Genomic DNA, 25,000 nt, shown 5'->3' with positions numbered 1-25,000 from the left:
CTTGATAGGCCAATAGCTTTGAAACGGTGCCATCTGGGTGGTGGTACTCACCGAGAATAAGTAACAATAGTCTTCTCTATCATTGAAGCATTACTTATTTGAGGTAGTGCAATACCATGGCAACTCATTGTGAAGAAAGAACACAATATGAGATACAGAGCAAATGATGCCTTCCACACAACCATCGTAGTTTCTTAAGAGTTATCTATGGTGTATCTACACCGACATTATATAGATACCAAATAAATAAATAATACAATTAAAATTGCAAATTAATTTTCAATTTTAATTAAATTGAAATAACTAAATCTTATAGTGCTTAATTAAATAAAGCAGTGCTAAATTTAAATATTAAAATTATGAAAATATCAACACAGCATTGCGTATAAGTTTAATGAGAATGAAATCCTTTATCCTATATTCCACCCTAAAATCTTGATCTTCGTGTTAACCTTGGTTTTCCAGTAAATATATGAAGATAAGAAATACTACAATTGGGTCCAAATCAATCCAAACCCAATTTTGAAAAGGACAAGAACAGAAAACTTGCCTTCTAGCCCAAATGATAATCAAGTGGTCCAGTCACATACCAAAGCTACTGGCCGCAACGTCTGTCCATCCATGCTCCCACTTCTGTTATAATCTACTGGAACTATTGCATACTTAACTAAAAAATAAAGTTGACTTAAAAGCATCCTATTTTTCTTCTACCTCTATATTGAGAATATTGTTAAATCACCACTTACTATACCCAATACACTCCAATTAATGCATCTTATGGATTGCCAACAGAAGGATGATAGAAAAAATATGAACAATCCTGAAGCCAAAACAGCTCCAGGTCCTTATGGAATTTCTCGACTTGTTCTTAAAATCCATGCTCCTTCTTTGTCATCTTCTTATTCCACTGATGTTTCAATTTTTGCTTGGAAATAGTGTGTATTTAGGCAGGTTCTAAAAAAAAGGTGAGAAATCCCTCTCTTTCCAGTTATAATCCTTTGCACTTAACTATCTTTACTAACTATTGGAAAATTTCATCAACTACCACTATTTTAAAGACAATCCCTATCATCAACGATCACATTAGCATGCCAGTGTTGCTCCTCTGTTGATACACTTGTTTTTACTCATCTTTGAACAAATTTGATGGTACAGTTGAGGAGCTGGCAAAAGTCCGGCAGTTGCTCAAAATTTTTAAAGCTTCTATTGTATGGCACAAAGATCTTCTAAACATGCTTCTATCTTATTACCTCTTGAATACTTTTATCAATTTAGTATATCCAGCCCCCCTCCCCCATCTCTCTCTCCCTCCCTCCCTTCCATCTTCCTTCCAATCTCTCCAATAAAGCAGGCCCTTGTATATTAATGGCCTGGTTATTAATGCACAAGAGGAAATCTATCATTAGGCCTGACGTAGCCGAGTGGTCACGAGGGTGAGTGCAGTACCCGGTCTACTCAAAGAGCGTGTGCGACTTCTGTCGCACACGCTCTTTGAGTAGACCGGTGTTCAAGCCCGTGACTGATAAATACGATGTACATTTGTATTGATTGAGTTGTTGTAAACTCCACTGACCTGGTGGTCATGCCAGAGAATAAACAAGAACATTATTAACATATTAATAATCAGTATATAATATACTGTCTTATTTCTTTAAAAAAAAAAGCATCTAATGTTCCTATGCTCATCTTTGTTGATAATCGCATTTCTATACATGGTCACATTATCTCTACTAGGGATTATCCCATCTTCTAATCTCTCAGTCTATTAGCAGAAGCACGTCATAAACACTGCTTTAAAAAAAAAAAAATGGATTTCCTTTTCGCTCTCACCATTACTCTTCTTCTAAATAACTACACCTTTGTCAAATTTTGTTCCCACATCTGAGGCAAAGCCTCCAAACCTTTCACAAGCTCATGGGATCCATTCAAAGCTGGACATTCAGGTTAATTAATGACCCAACTCTTACAAAGTTTCTCCACACTTCTGTCAAACAGAAGTTATTTCTGCGGCATAGAGCAGAAATGATATCTGTGAGACAGAAGAGTGGAGAAACTGATGCTGATTGGAAACAGTGCACATGGAAGTATCTGTTTTTTTTTTACTGATACTTCCATGTACACTGTTTCCAAGCAGCATCTTAAGTTCCTCACTCATTTTCTTCCAAACCACTCTGAACGTGTGACAACCAGTGAACATCCATTCACTGTCCAAATCAAAACTCACAGAACCAACTTTTCCTCATTTATCCCTTCAACTTCTGTTCTCTAGAAAAACCTTCCTTCATATGAATTTTCAAAAAATTCAAGTATAATATCAACGTTTATCATCTGTCTTTAGAGCCTTCAACCCGTGCAGTACTATATGTTCTAATACCTTATCGATTGGAGGTTTTCATTAAAAAAAACAATAATAAAAAATAAATGAACAAAATTAGAAAAGTCTCTTCGGTATTAATTCTATGGTTACTTTCACTTTTAACACAATTTACCCTAATTTTATTCATAGATACTAAGTAAAATTCTTATGATCAATTACAGTTTCATGATGACTGTAATTTTAATCATGCAATCAACTAATGGTAGCATATAATTTCAATTTCTGCTCCACTCAGAAGAAACTATAAAATTATACTATGTGAATGGGATGAATTGAGGAAAGGCCATTAGTGCTAATGACGGTGCGAAGATCTTGGGAAACAAGTAACTGCATTAGGGAGGGGGTGAATAGATGAAAGCATAGCATGTTGTTTAATAAACTTTCACCAAGTTTATGGGGAACAAAAATTAACAGAACAACATAATAGAAATTCGTACAGAAGTAAAGCTGTAACTGGTCACATAAAAGATAAACATTAGACAGATAACGTGAAGTTTATATCTTTACTGCAATTAGCGAGGAGTTTTTACATAGAGGCCTGACGCAATACTCATAACAGAAATAATGCTAGGGGTTTAACATATTTAACATATTTTTTATGGTTTTGGATATCAATATACCTATACATGTATAACATTGTACTTCATAATGAAGTTAGGTCTTTCTAAAATAGGGAGAACCAAATTTCTCAAAAGGATAAAGCATGATTCCCTCAGACAGATATTAATTGTATCAATAGAGGGATATGGGATGACTGAATAAAATTCCCTTTTATGTGTGTCAGAATTCAAGTTTAAAGAAATAAAAAATAAAATTAATCAAATTATTTTTAACAAATTAATTACATCACTGTCACGGAATTAAAAGTAAATCTCTAAATTTTGATAATACCACCATTCCACAGGGCGAAAAACCTACAGAAACAATCAGCAATCAATAGTATTTAACATATGGTAGTGATTACTTTAGACTTTTAGTTCATTCTTCAGCTTACCAATGCACTGGAGGCTCCATTGGCATCTGGCAGAAACTGGCCAAATTCTTGAAGAAGATCTTCTTGATTCTGGAATAACTTTGCAACTTGGGCATACACCTCTGCTTCTGTTAATGGCTTTGTTCCTGTATGAACACCCTAAGAAACAATATCCTTTATTAATTAAGGCTGAAAATCAACTTTTATACATCTAAATACTTTTAATAACAATTCATCTTTAGGCAAATTGCTCTAGAACAGCATTTCAGTACCTGAAGTATTCCAACACTTCTATTCCAAATTAGTGATAACTGATTTGGAATAATTTAGTTATTAATTTGTGGAAAGTAAATTATATCATAATGCAATGCAAATAAATATGTTTTATAGTTCCTTGCTTTGTTAATTTATTTTTATTATCTTACCATTTTTTATTTATTTATTTACTTTGTTATTACATTATTTCCTTGGCCATGCTGTACACAACATGGCCAAGGAAATAATGATCATTCTGTTCAGATGTACACTGTCTAAGGAAAGAATCGATGCATTCCATGACTGGTTAAAGTTAACAGACCACACCAATTTACACAAATGAAATAACACAGCAGAGTCACAGTGCTCTGCAAATTCAAAGCAATCCAATTATCTATCAAAAATGGATAATGATGACACGATAATCTCCACTTCAATCATTACTACTACAGAATTAAAAAAAGTTCATTACACAAAATAAAATAATGTCCTATTTAATTATATAACAGATGTGTAGATCACGCTGCCAATATAATAGATATAGAGTATAGAGAGGAGTAAATTACGTAGGAGAAGATTCTCCTTCAAATAACAGACAACTCCACACACTGCTAATGGTGACGTTCATGTACAGTGGAAGCTAAAGACTCAACAGAATTGTTCCAAATCATTCAGTTGTTTACTGGATATTCAGTAAACAAACTGAATAATTTTACCATGAATATCCAGTTGTTTACTAGATATTCATGGTTTCCTTAGGCCGAAACACACTGTACAAAGGGTACTAGGAAAGTTTTGCAATATGACGCAACAATGAATCACAGGAAGCTGCTTGTTGCTGCATGTTGAGACATGTTCATACGTGCATAGTAGCCGCCGCGCCAAGTCGATGGGCTCAGTTATTCATTAGTAGTGAGAGTGTAAAGTGCTTGCGATGGCATCATGGTCACGAAATGAGATAAGGACAGTTTTGCGGTATAATTTCGTGCGTGGTTTAACCACAGACCAGTGCTTAGAAGAAATGACTCTTGCACTAGATGATGATTGTCCACATCGTACAACGATATTCAGGTGGTATAGAGAATTCCAAAGGGGAAATTTCACTCTGGAGGATTCTGAGAGGCCGGGAAGGCCACGAACGTCAGTTACGGAGGAAAACGTTACTGCTGTGAGGAAAATTCTTGACGAAACAGGCGAGTGACCTACCAACAGATAGAGGATACTTTGGGCCTAAATGCACCAGCAATTCGTTCGATTCTGCAAGATCATTTGCACGTGAAGAAACTTTGTTCTCTCTGGGTGCCGCATCAACTGACTGAAGAGCAGATGACACGACGTGTGACTTAGTGCCGGGAGATGTTAAAAAAGTTTGATAAGGGACAATCTCGGTATGTGAACAACATCGTGACAGGTGACGAGACTTGGCTGTACTATTACGATCTACCGACCAAGGCTCAAAACAAAGTTTGGGTCTTTGATGATGACGACACACCCGTAATTGTCAGAAAATCCCGATCTGTAAAGAAGAAAATGATAGCTGTATTTTTCAAATCGAGTGGAATTGTGGAACGTGTCGTTTTGGACACGCAGAAGACAGTCACAGCTAAGTGGTATACTGAACAATGCCTGCCTAAAGTCATTGGATCTATGAAGAACCTGCAGCCAAAGTCAAGAATGGACACCTGGTACCTCCATCACGAAAATGCTCCAGCTAACCGCGCCAAAGCCTGCACCGAATATTTGACCACGACAGGACTGAAACTTCTCGAGCACCCTCCCTACAGTCCAGACCTTGCTCCCTGCGACTTTGCACTGTTCCCGCATGTGAAAATGAAGCTAAAAGGGAGGCGGTTTTCCAGTGATGAGGACCTTCTACGGGCTTGGGACAACGAGTGTGCTTTACTCCCTAGTGAAACTTGGCAGAACTGGTTTAAAGATTGGTTTCGGAGGATGGAGAGGTGTATTGAATGTAGAGGAAATTACTTTGAAAAAATTAAATAAACAAAGCTGTATTGCAAAACTTTCCTAGTACCCCTTGTACTCAATATGAATTCTTGTACAAACGATCCCAGGTTTTGCTAGAATTTCAGTGCATCCCAAAGAGATTACATAATGCACCAATTTTTTAACTTTAATATAGTCTCTCTCTCTCTCACACTTCACAGGTTACATATAAGTATAATAATCTGTTACTTGATAACAGTTAACTACCAATCACCAATAAGTATTTGGAAGGAGATGAAGGAGAATGAACTTATTTTGTACACTTCCAATCTTTCATGGCCATCTTTTTCAAAAAAAAAAAATAATTATAATAATAATAATAATAATAATAAAATACAAAAAAAAAATAAAAATTTTATTTAATTAATGTTTAAATCATTTGTAAAATATGATAGAGCTATAGATGTAGAAAGGGTAAAAAGTCAAAGTTAATTAGACTACTCTATTCTTTAAAGTTCACCATCTGGGCAGCTGTTTGTGTCAAATCAAACTGAACTAAAACTGAAAATGTAACATCCATGATGTCTATGATTATATCGAGAAATGACTTTGGGGCATGGAAAAGACATTTTCACATAGATGATAACAATAAACTTAAATAAAAGGATGAACCAGAAAAAATTTTAAACAATACAAATGTCACTGCCACACAGAATGTAAATTCAAAGGAAACATGTATTATTCAATTAAGCAGACATACTGTGAAAAAATTATAATTTGATAAGCAGATTTATCCTAGCAAGATTATTGATTCCAGTAATTTTTTTTTTCCCTGCTAAGTTCGAAAAAACAAATTGTTTTTTGTCTTGCATCTTACTGCAGTAATTATGCAAAAATGAAAATGTAAGCCACCAAAAATATATGGAAGATTTTGCAGCTCCAGCAAATGTAAAGTTTTTATAAATATTTAGCCATTTCACTAATTTAACTGACACATTAATTTCTTTTCTAGAAGTAGCCTTGGATTATGTTGAATTTAGATAGTGATTTTGGAAGTTAATACTTGGTGTCAGTACATTTTACCATTCATAACTTGCCACAGTTGTTAAAGTATATTAGATCGATATGAAATGGCGTAACGTATATTCTGAACATGATTACATAAAGTTTAAAGTAAAACTAGATAGCGTAATACGTAGAACTGTGTTAGAAATCTGTTAGTTTAGTATAGTATCAATTAATCAGTAATATTTATTAATCTTATTAAATTTCATTGTTAATTAAATTATACTTAAGTGGAATCATGACCCAGACGAGAGCAACAAAGCAACGAGCAGAAAGTAGCGGGAGTGCAGTGGCTTGGGAGAGAACCGAAGGGGACGATTCTCCAACACATCACAGTCTAAAAAATGTGCAAAGTGTGAAATGTTTATGGACCTGTCTAGAACGGGACATGATCCAGCCAAGGAGAATGCCTTTATGTGTGCTAGGTGCAGACTCTGAGGAAATTAGGCACCACTCAGCATTCTGATGGGCATCTATGAGAGTTTGAGATGTAGGTTAGATGCCCTCAAGGAAATTAATAAGAGGAGCCCCATCAAGCTCTCAGCTGCCCAACTCAATGCCAGAGCTCACTCCTATGAATCAAGCAACACAGCTGCAATATCCAAGGAACTAGTCCCACAGGAACTAATTGTCAATTTGACTCAATTGTCAGGAAAACAGGAAATAAACTGTGCAAAAGGGATAGTTGGAATAGGACAAGCGTATGGCTGCCAGGGGGAAAGGTTGATGCCTTAATAGAGAAGATATCATCTTTTAAGGGTGCAAAAGGTAATATTGTTATACACGTTGGCACTAATGACTTTAATAGTAAACGATCTGCAGATTTACTCAACAAGTACAGGTGATGTTGAAAAAAACACATGAGTTAGGGTTAGATTTGAAAGTGCCTGCAATTCTGCCCCGACACAATAGGAGGGACTATACAATGAGAGCCTTGTCGATCAATTCGGACCTGGTGAGATTGTGCAAGGCTCATGGGGTAGAATTTTTTTCAGCGTGGTCTATGCATACTAAAAGGAAAGACTACAGCGATGGGAAACACTTTAATAGAAAGGGTGCAAGAGTATTTGCTGATTCTATCGAGGCAGTGTCAGGTGGGGTGAAAACTGCTAGCTTGGGGGGGGGGGATTCACAGACCAAAAGACCAACAGTAGCCACAGGCAGAGGAGAAAATGATTCTTGCACTGCTTCTATTGAAATGAGCAGAAGCAAAGAGAGCCAGTTTCTGGGGATTTCAAGAGCTGCTAGGAGTCCTTGTAAAACAAGTAAATACATGGGCTGTGTTAGGGTAACTAAGAGTAAGAACAGATGCATGTATACCGATGCTAGAAGTATATTAAATAAAATGGAGGAATTTGAAGTGCTGATCAAGACATCAAAGGTAGATATCGTTGGGATATCAGAGATATGATGTCACTCAGATAAAAGCAGTGCAAAATTGGAATTTCGAGAGTTCGATGTGTACAGAAATGATAGACAGGGTAGGAAGGGAGAAGGGGTTATGCTGTTAGCTAAGAAACATATAAAATCTAAGGAAGTACATCAAGTTAACATTGGTGAACAGTGCAATGTTGAGTCACTTTGGTGTGACATAAGCACTGGGAAGGGAAAAATGAAAGTAGGAGCGAGTTATAGGCCTAATATCTCAATTGAATACAACGAACAATTGTGCCGAGAAATAGGGTGGGCCAGAAAAAAACAGAATGTCTTGTAATGGGAGATTTTAACTTTCCAGATATTGACTGGAACTTGTGGGTTGGTCACTCACAAGCTAGCAAGACATTTGTGGATTTATTGGAAGATTGTTTTCTACAGCAACGTGTTCGAGGGGCAACCAGAGTGGGTAATACTCTTGATCTAATTATCAGCAGTGATGATGCATGCATTAGGAATTTGCAGATAAAGGAACAATTAGGTGATAGTTATGACAGTCTGCTGATGTGGGATTTACTTAAAGATGTAACTAACCCTTCCCTTTACCCTTGACGTAACATCAAGGGTAAAGGGAAGAGTTTTTGTTTTCGAAAAGAAGACTACAGCGTTCTCACAGAGTTTTTGAATTCTATATTCACAACTGTGTGAATTCTATATTCACACAGTTTTTGAATACAGTGGGATCAATTGATGATGCGTAAAACAGTGAATTCTCAATGGTAGACCGAATTAATCTTGGAAGCTACTAGGCTTTTCATACCAACTAAGAAATACCATTTAAGATTTATGCTAAAATGGATGTCAGATGAACTAATGAGGCTCATGGCAGAAGAAAAATGTGTGGGATGCATATAAATTAGCAGGTGACACAAAGCCTATGGCCAATAAAAGCTAGTCTGTAATCAAGTCACAAAGGAGGTTAGGCAAGCAAAGGCTGATTACGAGAAATCCTTGGCAAAGGATGCAAAGAAAAACAACAAAGACTTCTTTACTTATGTAAACTCTAGAATGAAGGGTTTGAATCAGATGGTGCACTTGAGGTTGATGGTTCAACTGTTGATGATCCTGCTCATAAAGCTGACAAGCTGAATGAGTATTTTACATCTACATTTACACGAGGAATTTGGAAAGGTAGGGGGAGGACGCCAGCTTAATAAACTCCAATAGGTAGCTAAATAATTTTGTAATAATGGAGATCAAAGTGGAGAAGAAATTTTTAAAATTAAACATAAAAAAGGCCATGGGATGGAATCTATCCAGTTATATTTAAGGAGGCAACAAGGGAAGTAGGAAAATTCTTAGTTATAATTATGACAGCATTCTTAATTTCAAGGGAGGTCCCCATCAACTGGAGATGTGCAAATATATCCCAAAATCATAAAGAAGGTTCAAAGGGTGACAAAAATGTTAAACCTGTTAGATTAACTTCTACTCTGGGGAAAATAATGGAGTCTCTGGTTAAACAAGCGATGCAGGGTCATCTAGCCAAGACTGCAGTAATAGTTCAGAAACAGTATCGGTTTGTTACAGAAAGGACTTTTTGACCAATTTGATTGGATACTACGATGTGGTCACAAGGAATTGAAGGCAAAATATAATTTCAATATCATATACAGTCAGTCCCTGTATAACACGTTTTACACTACAAGAATTCGATCATACACGATTTATAAATAGGGGAACGAAATCATATATAACACGAACCAAATTCGGTTATGCATGATTCGCCTTTGTGTTTACAAGAAATGGCAGTCGAACGTGGAATCACCCCAACTGAATGCAACATGATAGGAATGAAGAGAAGATTCTGAAAATGTATTTATGTTTTTTATATCAGTAAAGGGGAAACGCTTTTCGCAATAATAACGTAAAAACTCACACAATTCCAGCTATCGGTATTATTGCAAATGCAATTATAGTATTATCGCAAATGCAATTATAATGACAAGAAAAATGTACCAGTTTATAACAGATCCCACTAGCAGAAATGCAGCTGGAAATTGTTTTTATTGTTTTATGGTAGTAACCCCAGAAATGTGCTTTAGTAAAATGTGAGCTAGTGAGGTGTTAGTGTGTCTCTGCCTTTACGGTGTTGTTTATTCAGTTGCTACAAGCACGCAGCTTTGTTTATGTGTATCAAGCGTGCCTCCTCATTTTGTAATTGTGCTTTATTCTGTAAAAATGAGTAAAATACTTAAAAGGTGTGAAAAGGAAGCATCCTGGTGAAGACACTACAGATACAGAGAGAAAAAGAAAAGCAATATTGATAAACAGAAGCGGACTGGATCAAAAATTCTTACCTGGGAAAATCTGTAGCTGCCTCATACTAGCGTTTATGGCCAAAATCACACCATCCTCCAGCCCATTGGGATTTCACCTGTAAGGCTTATGGCCAGTCCGCCTCTGTCGATAGAGAAAAAATATGAAATTGTGAAACGCTTTGAGTGAAATGAAAGACCATGTGCTATCGGCCTAAATGAGACAACGCTGAGAATTAGAAAGAATGCAAGGGCGCCTCCGTAGCCAGGTGGGAAAGAGCAGCAGTGCCTAGCACACGCTTCTTGATGTAGGCCAGGGTTCGAGCCCGTCACCACTAAATACGGAGGATGTGGAAAGGTTAGGGAATGACTACTGCATATTCTCGGAGCAATATGGCCTTAGTTGCTAATGCTCCTAAAAACCAAATAACTAACTAACAGAAAGAATGCAGAGAAAATAAAAACAACTTTCATAGCAGGAACAATTCAAAGTGTAATTAAAATCCACTAGATCAAGACACAAAGAATTGAAAGAGATGGAATGGCTGTCATCTGTTTGGATGGAAAATCAAACAAAAAAACAAGTTTGCTTATGATAGAAGCAAAAGTATTAGCATTATTTTATTATGTAATAGTCGTAATAAAATACGTAAGTAATAATGATAATTTTATTACGATTATTTATTGTGTTCGATAATGTTTTGGTTACAAATGTGTGTTCAATCTTGGGAGTCAGCACATAACTCTATTTTTCTCATAGAGTCTGTTATTTACATTGCACGATTTTGCATTGCACGAGGATTTCTAGGAACACAACTATTGTGGTATACGAGGACTGACTGTACTTGGATTTCAGAATAGCTTTTAATACTGTTGCACATGGAAGACTGCTGTATGGAACGGTGTGGCATTAAGAGCAAGTGGCTACAATGTATAAAGGGATCGTTGAGTAGAAGACAGCAGAGAGTGGTAATAAATGGACACTGCTTTATGTGGACTAATGTCATTAGTGGAGTCCGGCAAGGATCGGTGCTTGGACCATTGTTCTTTTCTGTATTTCTCAACAAACGAATATCAGTCTTAATGTCCAAGTTTGCAGATGATACAAAGGTGGGCAGGGTTATTAATGACAATAAAGCCAGTATGCTACTGCAACAGGATCTAAGAAAGTTAGGAAGATAGGCTGAAAAGTGACAACTGAAGTTAAACATTGACAAATGCAAAGTACTGCACATGCGCAGCAGTAACCCAAGAAAAATGTACCATGTGGTAATACGCTCAGGAAGGTGGAGAATGAAAAAGTCCTGGGGATAATTGTGCAGTGAGATATGAAGTTCACTGAACAGTGCAGACGGGCAACAAAAGCAGATCATGGAGTTTTATCAGTGATATATACGAATTTTGCTAACAGGGATAAGGAGGTGATTATCCCCTTGTATAAGGCAATGGTCAGGCCACACCTTGTGTACTGCATACAGGTCTGGAGGCCTCATTTTAGGAAGGATGTAGAGTTGCTAGAATGAGTACAGAGAAGGGCAACAAGAGAGGAATAAATGGGTGAGCTTACAAAGAAAGGCTTAATTTCTGCAAGTTGCAGCATGTTGCCTGCAAAGTGAACCGACTGAGGTGTATACAGCCTTGAATGTTTTGAGCAGGCTCAATGATGATAGGATTCATCTGCTTGCTCAGACTAAGAACCTGAGAGGTCATATATTCAAACTGAGGAAAGACAGTTGTAGAATAGATATGTGGAAGTTTGGTTTTAGCTAGTGGGTAGTTCATTGCTGAAATAGACTTCCATCTGTTGTTGTGGAAGCGTAAATAAATTTAAGGCTAAACTAGACAAAGGATTGGAGTAATTGGGTGCGTGAAATACAAAGAGTATATTTTTTTTTTTTTGCCGATTCTGTATAAGCTTGCTTTCTTGCGTCATATAATAAATAGTATCAAAAGAAATTATAGGCACATTTAATTTCTGCTCTGATATGCGAGCCTTTATATGATGTTGGTATGAGAATGAAATTTAAACAGTAGCATAAAACCACAAACTAGCCTCTTTCTGATTACAACTGAATCTCATTATGAAGTTTAAGGGACCAAAAAGGGTCAAAATTAAATTATCATTTTGTTTATTTGGTACATATATCTATGAGTAATAAGAAATAATAACAATAACCAAAGCCTTATCTAACAATAATAACAGATATCTTTCATTCACAGTTTCTTTTATTGTAAGATAACCCAAGGGAAAAGAAAGATTGTGTGTTTTAATAACTATTTTAATAATTTATACGAGAAATTCACTGAAAATTTAAAAAATTCATTTGATTTTTATGTGAAGCTTATAGTGTGTGTGTGTGCGTGCGCGCGCGTGTGTGTGTGGGTGTGCGTGTGCGTGGGTGCGTGGGTGTGTGTGTGTGTGTGTGTGTGTGTGTGTGTGTGTGTGTGTGTGTGTGTGTGTGTGTGCACGCACGTTACCTTCACATTCGTCTGATAGACAATATTTTTAAATAATATTCTCTAACAAAGCCACTCACTCAAAAGCAATTAATTATTACAATAAATATGCTTGGGACAAGCAATACTGTCCCAAGCAATAAAAATTTTACAGATAGCATCTAAACATCATCTTTAAAGAAAAGTTGAGTATAGGGAAAAAATGTCTAAATGAAAAAATTTAGAAATGTTTCCCTTGACTGCCAAAAAGAATTATACTAAAATAATTAATGTAATAAGCGAAACATTAAAGCTGTTAAAGACCAAAATTGAGCATTACTTCCCATCCCTTGATAAACAAAAAATATTTGTGGGTAAGAGACTCATTTGCAACAAAAATCCTTCAGACATTAGAACTTCGGAATGTGCAAGAGGAAGAAGAATTGGCTGAGATCCGCAGTGACCAGTCGCTGTAAAGTCACTTTAATAACACTAATATTATCAAATGTTGAATCAATATTATAATATATAATATACAGTCGGACCTCTATATAATGAAATCGATCGTTCCCTTGAAAAAAATTCGCTATACAGAAATTTCGCTATAAAGAAACTGACCTTTTCAACAATGAAAAATGTAGTAAATTCAGAAGGATGGTAAAAGATGGGAAAAAAGTGGGAATGAATAGATTTTCTAACATTTTATTAATACATGCACATTAAGAAATGACTACTTACATGATGCCCACAATTTATTAGTACACGTTTAAGAATTATGTCGTAAAATATTTGGTTATTTTTTGTTGTACACCGGATCCTACTGTACACCGTTCATAAAAATGCTTACATTTGTTTAAACTTTAAATACTCAAATATATTTTTATTACATTTTCTTCCCACTGAAGGCCTCGATGCAAAGTTTCGAATACTGCCAACATTTGTTTGGAGGGCTTAATATCATCATTCTTCTCTTTCTTGGAGATCTTCCCAACCCCCCCCATCTCTCTCTCTCTCTCTCTCTTAGGGTAGCTTAGGAATTTTTTTTTGGCAGGTGCATAAGGCTCATACTTGCACAATATGGATGATAATAATAATAATATTGCCCTCATTTTCATCCAACTCATCACGATATTGTCACTAGTACTTTAAATACGCTTCAAAATGTTGAAGTCACTTGGATATTCAGCTACTATGACATCATTATCGACTCCTAAAAATTCGTTAGGAACATTTTCTACACTGCTCAAACCTTGCTTGGAATTCTTCTCAAGGTTGTTCAATCCCTTCTAGTTGTTCATCCCTCTCATCTCTGTTAATTAGCATTTCAGCAAAACATGCCTTCTCAAAACTATTATTAATCGTTGTTTCTGCCACATGACTCCACACTTTTGCCAACTCTTATATGCACATACACAAATCTATAACAGAATCTATATGTTGGGTTGGTTTCTATTCTCAGTATCATTTTTTTCAGTATGCGCCTTCAGTAGTGAATTTTCAAATTCTTGATAATGCCTTGGTCCATTGGATACAGTTAAGACGAATTATTCAGAAGGAAAAAAACAAGCTTCGCACTTGCAAGTTTCAAAATTACTGACTCAAGGTGGCTAGGGCAGTTGTCGACAATTAAAGTGATTTTTTTCATTTTCCTTTGTCATCTTTCTATCGAAATTTAAAATCAATTGCTCAAAAATTGCGCTTGTCATTCATGGTTTTTTGTTGTAGTCCAAATCTAATGACTTTACTCCTTTCAAACATCCGGGTTATTTACTTTTGCCTAATACCAAAAGCTTCAGTTTTTCGTTACCAGCCATATTTGCAGCAAGGAAGAGTGTAATTCTCTGCTTCCTATTTTTACCACATAAACATTTATCACCTTTAAAAGTCAGTGTTTTGTTTGGCAAACATTCAAAAAACAGATGTTTCATCAACATTGAATTTGTCTTTGGACTCGTAGCCCTCCATAATTTTTTTTCAAAACTGTTTGTTTTCAATGGGTATAGTCTTCTACGATTGCAACTCCACTTTCATCATAAATGACTTTTTCAAAGCCATACCGTTCTTTACATTTGTCCAGCCAACCAGAACTGGCTAGGAAGGTTTTGTGCACCAGAAAAGATGCATACTCCATAGCCTTTTCTTTTATTAATAGCCTTGATATAGCCATGTTTTGGTCTCGAATCAACTTCACCCACCTAAAAACTTCTTCATCTACATCTTTCCAAAGGCATAATTTTGCATGCTTCCGACTGGGTCACGTTTCCTCAAAGAGGTTGAGAATAAAAACAGGGTTTTTCAGAATGGTTGCCACACTGCTGTCAGAGACATCAAAATTTAAAGCGATTTCTTCTTTTTTTTCATGCTGCGATCTACACTATGAACCACTTCCACTTTTTCACACTACACTCATGTATTTCTGAGTGTAGTGTCCTCTTAGACACTGTAAGGCTACTTGCACAGCAGTTAACACAAAGCTGAAATTAGGGACAACTAGTAGCTTTTTTTTTTTTTTTTTTAATAAAAACCCCAAACACGAGAGGTATAAGAACCTGTAGTACTTAGTACCGTGCTTGAGTTGGAGGTCGAGAAGACAAGAGAAGATATTTATTGACATTAGACTTGAACTTCTGTATACTGTAATTTTCAGGAAAGGCACATGAAGGAGGGTTGTTCCAGAACATGGCAGTTGAATGAATAAACAAAGAAGAAAACTCAGTTGTGTTAGTTTGAAGTTGGACAGTAAATGGATGTTGGCTGGTAGCGACATGTGTTCGGGCTGTTTTCAAAGAGAGAGTAGGAATTATAAAAGCCAATTCAGAGGAACAGTGCCCATGAAATTATCTGTAGAAAAGGCATGCAGCAGAAACAGTACATCTATGAGACAGCAAGTGGAGAGACCCTTTTAGACATGAGTCAGTAATTAACCTAACTGCCTTCTTCTGAATGGAATTTGAAAGCCTGAGAAAGGTTTTGATGACACCGCCCCAGATGTTGGATCAATATTCCGCGGTAGGATGGATTTGAATTTGTACAGAGTAACCAGCTGTTTGGAAGAAAACTAACACCAAGAGCGAAAGAGAAAACCAAGTTTTTTGGATGCAGAGGAAGCAATATTTGTAATGTGCTTGTGCCAAGAGAGATTACAAGTCAAGGTAATCCCCCAAAAGAGATATATCATCTTGCCTAGAAATCGAAGTGTCACCAGATAAGCATAGGAGCAGAAAAAAAAATCCTTCAGACATTAGAAGTTCGTTTTTTGAAATTGTTTTTCGTTTTTTGCGAGATATAAGACAGGACTCAGTTTTAGAAGGATTGACACCAACTAAGATGTCTTTGCCCCACTGGAGAATTACCAGGAGATCGGCATTTAAGGAATTGGTAGCAGATATTCGAGAAGATTAAACTGATTGAACAGGGCAAGGTTTGTTCGTCAAACTGTAAAGTTGAATACAATGTGCTATCATAAGCAAAACTATGGATAGGAGTTTCAGTCAATGGAAGAAGGTCATTAATATACAAGAGGAAAAGTGTGGGGGATAGGACTGAACCTTGAGGGGCACCAGTATCAGTTGTTTGTTATTTGGTTTTTAGGAGCATTAGCAACTAAGGCCATATTGCTCCAGGGATATGCGCTGGTCATTCCGTGACCTTTCCACATCCTTCGTATTTGGTCGTCACGGGCCCCAACCCCTGCCCTCCTGGATATGGACGCGCCACCAGTATTAGGGAAGACGTTAGAAGACAGAGAGCCATCTACCATCATGCTCAGTGAGCGGTCAGAGAAAACTGGATAACCAATTGCAAAAAACAGTTGCGAAAACCATAATCTGAAAGCTTGTTTAGAAGATCTTTATGCCAAACATGATCGAAAGCCTTTGAGATGTCAAGAGCAGCTCTTGTGTTTCACCAAATTGTTCCATTGATTTTGTCCATAAACCATTGATTTTGTCCAGTGAGTTTTAAAGGACTGAAATCAACTAAGTTATCTTTGCCCCACTGGAGAATTGCCTTGGAATAGGCATTTAAGGAATCAGTAGCAGATATTCCAGAAGTTGAAGCTGATTGAGCAGGGCAAGGTTTCTCAAAATGGAAAGTGGAATGCAATGTGTTAACATCTGCAAAACTATGGATAGGATTTCAAGTCAATGGAAGAAGGTCATTAATAAATAAAAGAGGAAAGTGTAGGGGAAAGAACTGAAACTTGGGGGACACCGGCATTAGTGGAGAAGTTAGAAGACAGAGGGCCATCTACCATCACACTCAGTGAGTGATCAGAGAGAAAACTGGATAACCAATTACTAAAAACAGTTGGAAATCCATAAGATGGAAGCTTCTTTACAAGACGTTTATGCCAAACACGATCAAAAGCCTTTGAGATGTCAAGAGCAACTACTTGGTGTTTCACCAAACCTTTCCATTGAATTAGTCCATAAATGGGTAACATAAGCCAGAATATCACCAGTGGATCGACACTGATGGAATCCATACTGGCGATCGTTGATCAGACGGAAGGTTTCTAGGTAGTTTAAGAGTTGGGGGTTAATTGATTTCTGCATTACTTTAGAAAGAGTAGAAGTAATTGCAATGGGATGATAAATGGATGGGAGGGATTTGTCACCCTTTTTATGAACTGGCTCGATATGAGCAAATTTCCAAGCAGAAGGAAAAACACCTTGGAATAGGAAACTGAAAAACGGCGGCAAATAATAGGAGTGAGTTTAGAACCATAGGTTTTGAGAACAAGTGAAGAAATATTATCAGTTCCTGGAGCTTCCTTAGCATCAAGATTTTGTTAAAATCTTTCTGACATCCTTTTGATGGAAAATCACAGGAGGCATTCAATGGAGCGTGTTGGGAATGGTGGGAGGTGTTTTACCAAGATCATTAATACATGAGTTGTAAAAAAAATTGGATGCTAACAGGTCAGCTTTATCCTTGGCTGAAGTGACAACAGAACCATCTGGTTTTGATAGATGTGGGAGCAGAGATGGGCAAAAGCCGCGGACAATAGCTTTGGCAAGAGACCACACTTCTCAGCTACCATTAGGGCCAGAAGCAAGTTTTCTACTTTTTAGCGTGTTCAAAATCTAGTTTGGGGTGATTAATAACTGCTTTACAATTGTTGCAAAAATGAAACTGAAGAATTGGAAACAAGCCAATTATGTTATGCAACATTCTTCTCCTACACGGCCTTAGCACATTAAGTGGAAAACCAAGGTTTAGATAAAGCACGAGATTTTAAAGTGAAGTGTGGAATAAAGGATTCCATTCCTACCAAAATAATTTCACTGACAAGATATGAGCAAACGTTGACATAAGAAGTTTTGGAACAGTAGTTCAACCAAGGAAAAGAAGAAAAGAAATCTCGCAGGTCATTCCATTTTGTATTTTTGAAATGCCAAACAACACAAGGTTGGCAATAGCCAAGAGATAAAGTCCCCATTGGAGAAGAGACCATCACCATGTTGTGATCTGAGGACCACTGACTTCGACCGTGCACTTAGAAGGATTGTATGTGAGAAAAAGATTGAGCATTTTGGCTGTATGGTTAGGATTGTCCGGTATGTAATTAAATGAACAAACTGTGCAAGATCATTAGTAATTGCAAAAACCTCAGCATCTCGACCAGCTGGGTCAGTGTGACTAGAAAACAGAGGCCATCTGGAGTTGTGAACATTACAATCACCAAGGAAAATTATCTCACTGTTACCGAACGTTCGACTGGAGAAAGTAGATTTGCAAAGAGAGGAAGTCAAAGAGCTCCAAGTGATTAGTGGAATTGGGAGAACAGTAGAGACAACAGATAAATCTGACAGAATGAGGTAGAGAGATTTTAAGCCAGAGAAGATCGAAAAGCGGAGATTCCAAATTACGAAGTCCCTGACAGGGAATATTGGAATGGACATATATACAAAGTACCACCTTTGAGGCTAAAGGAATCATACAGCGAATAATTTGGGCATCTGAGATGAGCAGTAGTTGAATCAACCGATAACTGAGATTCTGTCAGAAAAAGTACATGGGAGTTTGGCAGACTGGAAGTGGAAATGGACATCATTGAAATTAGAAATGAGACCACTTATATTTGTAAAATTAACTAGGAAGTGTTTGGGAGGTTTAGATCTTTTCGCAGATAAGCTTACTCAATTAGTTTGACAATTCATGGGGTATTTCATTGTAAGAAAAAGTGGGGGGGGATGCTTTATGAAGTAATGAAATTTTTGGATATGGCATACACATGGTAAGAATATACCCAGATCCTTGATATAACGTGGCCAAGACAATGCCTTCCAGCATACACAAAACTTGGACACCCTCCAGTCACTATCTGGCAGAATAGAAGTAGCAACATTATACACTATCTGATCCAGAAGCCTTCTAAGAGTTACCAATAGGTTCGTTCCAGTGTACTAACTAGCGGCCGGCCTGCAAACACCGTTTTAGAACTGTACCCTCGAAATGTAAGGAAGATTGGATATCGCCATGATGTCCATCATAACCTCAAAAGTCATCAGTGATACTGCAATATGGAAGAGATTAAGAAGGGTTGACCAGAACTTAGCTCTGGAGACTAAAAATGGGTTCCACTACTTCAAGCCTCTAATAAGCAAAGTGGTGGTATTGCATCGGTTGATGAGCGTCGTCTACCACCTAGTATTGCCTGGTAACACAGAAAGGCAGCATTCCTCCATGTGGTGTGGACACCACACCTTGACCCCTGCTTACGTTGGTTCACACCTGGGTGATCACCCACCGTGTGCTTGTTCATGGGGTAACTTATACCCAGGATTACTAACAGTCCCACCATTGTGAAAGTGCAAGCAGAGCATTTGGCTGTGACAGACTGTCCAGACTTTGCTGAAATTGGGTCCACTTAACTTGAGTGTCACCCGAATATCAGTTCCATCAGCGTTTTAGACTCCCAGGTAGCAAGTACAGCTTGTTTGGCATATCTGACAGAATGTCTGTGACAACCTCAAGGACTAATTTCTTCAAAACAGCAGATGAATTTCCGAGATAGAGGAAAATCACTCTCTCCTAATTCTCTAATAGGATGCTTATGGTAGAAAATGGGTTGACCAGAGCCAATGCCTGCATCAGGAATATGCCTTAATCTTTTCAGGAATATGCCTTAATCTTTACCAATGGCTGTGGACAACTGACCAGTGAGACTTCTCAGCATAGTAGTGTATCAGTTGTGTAGATTTTACTTATTTTTGGCCATTGCTGACCCACTGCTGGGTAAAGGCTTCTCCCAAACTCTTCCATCTTTTTGTATCTCGTGCATGGGTTGGGCAGTTTCCTCCTGCAGGGTTTTAAAGGAACCATTAAATTGTAAAATGTTTTACCTCTTAATTCCTGGAATTAAACCCTTTAGCTATTCAAAGATAAAGGGATTAATGCTTAATACTTTTAACTCTTAATTTGTGCTTTCTACAGCATCAGCTTTATTGCCTAAAGGCCAGAGGTGCGAACAATGTGTACCCAGGTCTGTGGAAATCAGTTGGTTATATGGAAATTTTCTTCGTTATATGGAAACTATTTTCAATGTAATAACCAGGGGGAAATCAAAAAAAAGTTTGCTACATCGAAAATTTTGCTATATGGAAGTTCGTTAAAGGGAGGTCCGACTGTATATTATATATATTATTTATAATTTTTGTTTGTTTTTATTTATAATATTTATAGATATTTAAAAATATATAATTTAGATATGTATATATAATATATATGAGTATAATAGTGACTGTAGTTTGCCGCGAAATTTTAGCATCTTTCAAAGTGTGCTGCAAAATTATACGGTCTTTAAAAGTGAACTGCAACAATGAAAAGGTTAAGAAACACTGGCTTAGTGTTTGGTGTTAGGGCCATTGTTGTTTTGTATATTTATCAATGATACTGATGAAGGTATATCAGGCTTAATGTTGAAGTTTGCAGATGACACAGAGGTTGTCACAAAGGAACTGGATGCAGAAAAATAATTTTAAAAGCATATACTTGGATTTCAGGAAAGCTTTTGATACTGTTATACATCGAAGGCTTCTGTACAAATTGGAGAAGTATGGCATTAAGGGCAAGTTACTGCAATGGATAAAGGGATGGTTGAGTGAGAGATGGCAAAGAGTGGTAATAAATGGACACTGTTCGCTGGAACTAATGTTATTAGCGGAGTCCCCCAGGGTTTGGTTTGAGCCCATTGTTGTTTTGTGTATTTAACAATCATATCGATGAAGGTATATCAGGCTTAATATTCAAGTCGGCAGAGTTGTTAGTGATAGTAAAGACAGTATGCTACTGCAACAGGATCTAGAAAAGCTAGGGAGATGAGCTGAGAAGTGACAACTGCAAGGTACTCCACACGGGTAGCAGTAACTCAAGAGAAATGTACCAACTGTGTGGTACTACACTTAGGAGGTGGAGAATGAAAAAGACCTGGGGGTAATTATGCAGTCAGATATGAAGTTCTCTGAGCAGTGCACGGGCTGCCAGAGCAGGTCATGGAGTTTTGTCAATGACATACAGGAATTTTGCTAGCACCGACAAGGAGGAGATTATCCCTTTGTATAAGGCAATCTTCAGCCCACACCTTGAGTACTGTATACAGGTCTGAAGGCCTGATTTTAGGAAGAATGTAGAGTTTGGGTTGTGTTAGGGTTGTTAAATATACAAGAACAGTAAATCTTAATTGTTTATAGAGTAACGTTAGAAGTGTCGTGAATAAAATGAGCGGATTCGAACTGCTGGTTAAAACAAGTAACGCGGACATAATAGGGCTTACAGAGACGTGGTGCCACCCGGAAATTGGGGATGATGAGTTTCAGTACGGCTTGTATAATGTATTTAGGAAGGATAGAGTAGATAAAAGGGGTGGTGGGGTAATGCTTCTTATCAGAAGCAGCCTGAGTGCGACGATAGCTTTCCCGGATTCAGACATTTCACATGCTAGTATAGAGTCTGTATGGTGTGAGATAGTTGGAAACAAAGGTACAATGCGAGTAGGAGTAATCTATAGACCAGGTGATTGTGAAGACTATGACAAAAGCCTCTACATGCAAATGGAATGGGCAAGTAAGCGTCAATGTCTTATTATGGGTGATTTCAATTTGCCTCTAATTGATTGGAGTAAATGGGAAGGAAACTCGACATGGGGAACAAAATTTTTAAATCAACTAGATGACTGTTATTTGTATCAACATGTCAGGGAAAGTACTAGAGAAAAGAATATTCTAGACCTCATTATCACACATGAATCAGACGACATAACTGGGCTGACAGTAGAGGAACCAGTAGCAGGAAGTGATCATGGAGTTCTACGGTGGATGATGACAAGAGAGGTAGCAGAAGTAAAAGGCAAAGGAATGGGTTTTAATTTCAGAAAAGGAAATTACGATGCCTTAAGATACTACATGGCCTCTATTAACTGGGTAGATATCGCGCAGAGAATGAATACAATTGAACTGTGGTACGCTTTTAAAACATTAATCACAGATGCCTTGAATGCGTATATACCATTAAAAAAATACTCCACGAGAAGGGTTCCAAGTTGGATGAATAGTGAAGTTGCCACATTACTTGAGCAGAAAAAGGTGGCATGGAAAAGTTACAGAGCAATAAAAAGTACTGAAGCCTATAACAGCTACAAGGTGATGTGTAATAGAGCCACAGAAAAGGTTCGACAGGCAAAGGCAGTTTATGAGAAATCACTAGCAAACAGAGCAAAGAGGGGGGATAAAGAATTCTTCACATACATAAATGCCAAGAAGAGCAGGACAAACCAGATCGGACCTTTACGTAAGGGAAAGGGGATAGTAATAAATTCACCAGCTGCCGTTGCAGATGAACTCAACAGTTATTTTGCATCGATATTTACAAATGAAAAGCCTTTTGTGGCAATGGGAAATTGTGGGAGCGAAGTTGAAAAATATGTAATTAATGATATTGAAATTTCGCAAGATTATTTAATGAAAAAACTTTCAAGCCTACAGACCAGTAAGGCTCCTGGAGTTGATGGAATATACCCTATAATCTTGAGAGAGGCGGCAAGCGAGTGCATTGAACCACTGAGGCTGGTTATGCGAGCATCACTAGACTCTGGGGAGATTCCCTTGGATTGGAAAAGTGCAAATGTATCTCCCATACATAAGGGTGGCTCTAAAAGTGAAGTGGGAAATTATCGACCTGTCAGTCTGACTTCAATAGTAGGGAAAATCATGGAGGCAATGATCAAGGGTGGAATTCAGGATCATTTGGATCGAATTGAAATTCTCAAGGATACTCAGCACGGTTTTGTAAAGGGAAAATCATGTTTAACAAATCTGGTTCGCTATTTCGAAAGGGTCACTCACGAGCTGGATTTAGGGAATAATTTCGACATTGTTTATTTAGATTTCAGCAAAGCTTTTGACTCAGTCCCACATGAGCGGTTGCTTTATAAGCTGGAACATGTTGGAATCACTGGGAAAATCCTTAGATGGATAGAAGGATGGCTTCAGGGCAGGAGGCAGAGGGTTGTGATAAATGGCTATTCCTCAGATTGGGTTGATGTAAGAAGTGGGGTTCCCCAAGGATCAGTATTAGGACCACTGTTGTTTTTAATTTTCATAAACAACATTGATGAAGGGATAGAGGGCGTGATGTATAAATTTGCAGATGATGTTAAAATTGGTAGAGTAGTTAATGATCACTGTCAAGCTGAGCTTCTTCAGAGAGACCTCGATAGACTTCAAGAATGGTCAGAAAAATGGCAGCTGTGCTTTAATCCAACGAAGTGTAAGGTATTACACCTGGGAAACAGTAATCCCAAAATAACTTATTCACTTGGTGGAGTTCAACTAAACCCAGTACTGGAGGAAAGGGACTTGGGTGTTATGATACGGTCAGACATGAAATTCTCTGAGCATTGTAAACAGGTTGCAAGGAAGGCCCATGGTGTCCTATCGACGATCTATCGAACTTTTTCAAGTAGAGATAGGGACGTGATAATCCCATTATATAAGGCTTACGTTAGACCACACTTGGAATACTGTGTTCAAGTATGGAGACCGCACCTAAAGAAAGACATCGAGCTTCTTGAAAGGGTGCAAAGAAGGGTAACTCGCCTGGTGAGATCGGCAAAAGGGCGTCCTTATGAAGAAAGACTTCGAATATGTGGGTTGCAGAGTTTGGAAACTAGACACCTTAGAGGAGATTTGATTGAGGTGTTTAAGGCTCTGAGAGGCATCAGTAAAATGAATGAGGACAAAATTTTCAAGATTATAAATGATGCTAGAACTAGGGGACATAAATTCAAGTTACGGGGGGAAATGTTTAGATTGGACTGCAGGAAGTTTTATTTTAGCCAGCGAGTTATAAATTACTGGAATAAGTTGCCTTCATGGGTGGTAGAGGCCGACAGTTTGGGGAAATTCAAAGGTCATCTGGATTGTACTTTCGGGTAAGGGAAGCGCATAGGATGATAGGATTAATTTCGTTTTTATTTATTTTTTATTTCATTTTATTATTTTTATTTATTTATTAATTATTATTATTTATTTATTTATTAATTATTATTATTTATTTATTTTTTTTTTTTTTTTTTTTTGGCTGGTGCAGCATAAGCCATAGGCTTTCTTGCACCATACGGCCGTTACTAATACTAATACTAAAATAAAAAATCCCTTTGTATAAGGCAATCTTCAGCCCACACGAGTACAGAGAAATTGGAAGGGTTTTTTTTTTTTTTTTTTTTGGCTGATGCTATATAAGCTTGCTTTCTTGCTTCATATGCCTCAACTAATGCTAATCCTAATGACAGTATGCCACTGCAATAGGATCTAGGAAAGTTGGGCATATGGGCTGAGAAGTGGCAAATACTGCATATTGGTTGCAGTAACCCCAGAGAAATGTACCAACTGTGTGGTACTGCAATCAGGGTAGTGGAGAATGAAAAAGACCAGTGGTAATTTTGCAGTCAGATATGAAGTTTTCTGAGCAGTGTAGACCGGCTACCAGAGCAGCTCATGATGTGTTGTCAACGCTATACAGGAATGTTCTTAGCACAGATAAAGCAGTGATTATCCCTTTGTATAAGGCAATGGTCAGTTTACACCATGAGTACTGTGTCAGGCCTGCAGGCCTCATTTAGAGTTGCTAGAATGAGTACAGAGAAGTGCATCACGTTGGTGAGCGGAACAAATGGGAACTCTCTTACCAAGAGAGACAAATTCTGCAGATTGCAGTGTCTAGAGACTAGTCTACCCTGCGAGGTGAGAAGTTGCC

General features: G+C 37.5%; 1 protein-coding gene across 9 annotated transcripts in view; it reads right to left on the bottom strand.

The window, feature by feature from the left end:
* Positions 1-25,000, bottom strand: part of LOC150075069 (paired amphipathic helix protein Sin3a-like) — a 718,000-nt gene that overhangs the window by 369,426 nt on the left and 323,574 nt on the right. For all 9 annotated transcript variants that reach the window (XM_090389145.1, XM_090389146.1, XM_090389142.1 and 6 more), the window contains one exon: positions 3,372-3,509. In XM_090389145.1, coding sequence (XP_090245271.1) covers positions 3,372-3,509 — 138 coding nt within the window. The remainder of the gene's footprint in view (positions 1-3,371; positions 3,510-25,000) is intronic.

The sequence above is a fragment of the Mastigoproctus giganteus genome, chromosome 14 (assembly GCF_048544385.1).
Source record: "Mastigoproctus giganteus isolate SK-2022 chromosome 14, ASM4854438v1, whole genome shotgun sequence".
Taxonomy (NCBI): domain Eukaryota; kingdom Metazoa; phylum Arthropoda; class Arachnida; order Uropygi; family Thelyphonidae; genus Mastigoproctus; species Mastigoproctus giganteus.
Note: the sequence above shows the minus strand (reverse complement) of the source record. Positions and strands in the feature narration are given on the sequence as shown.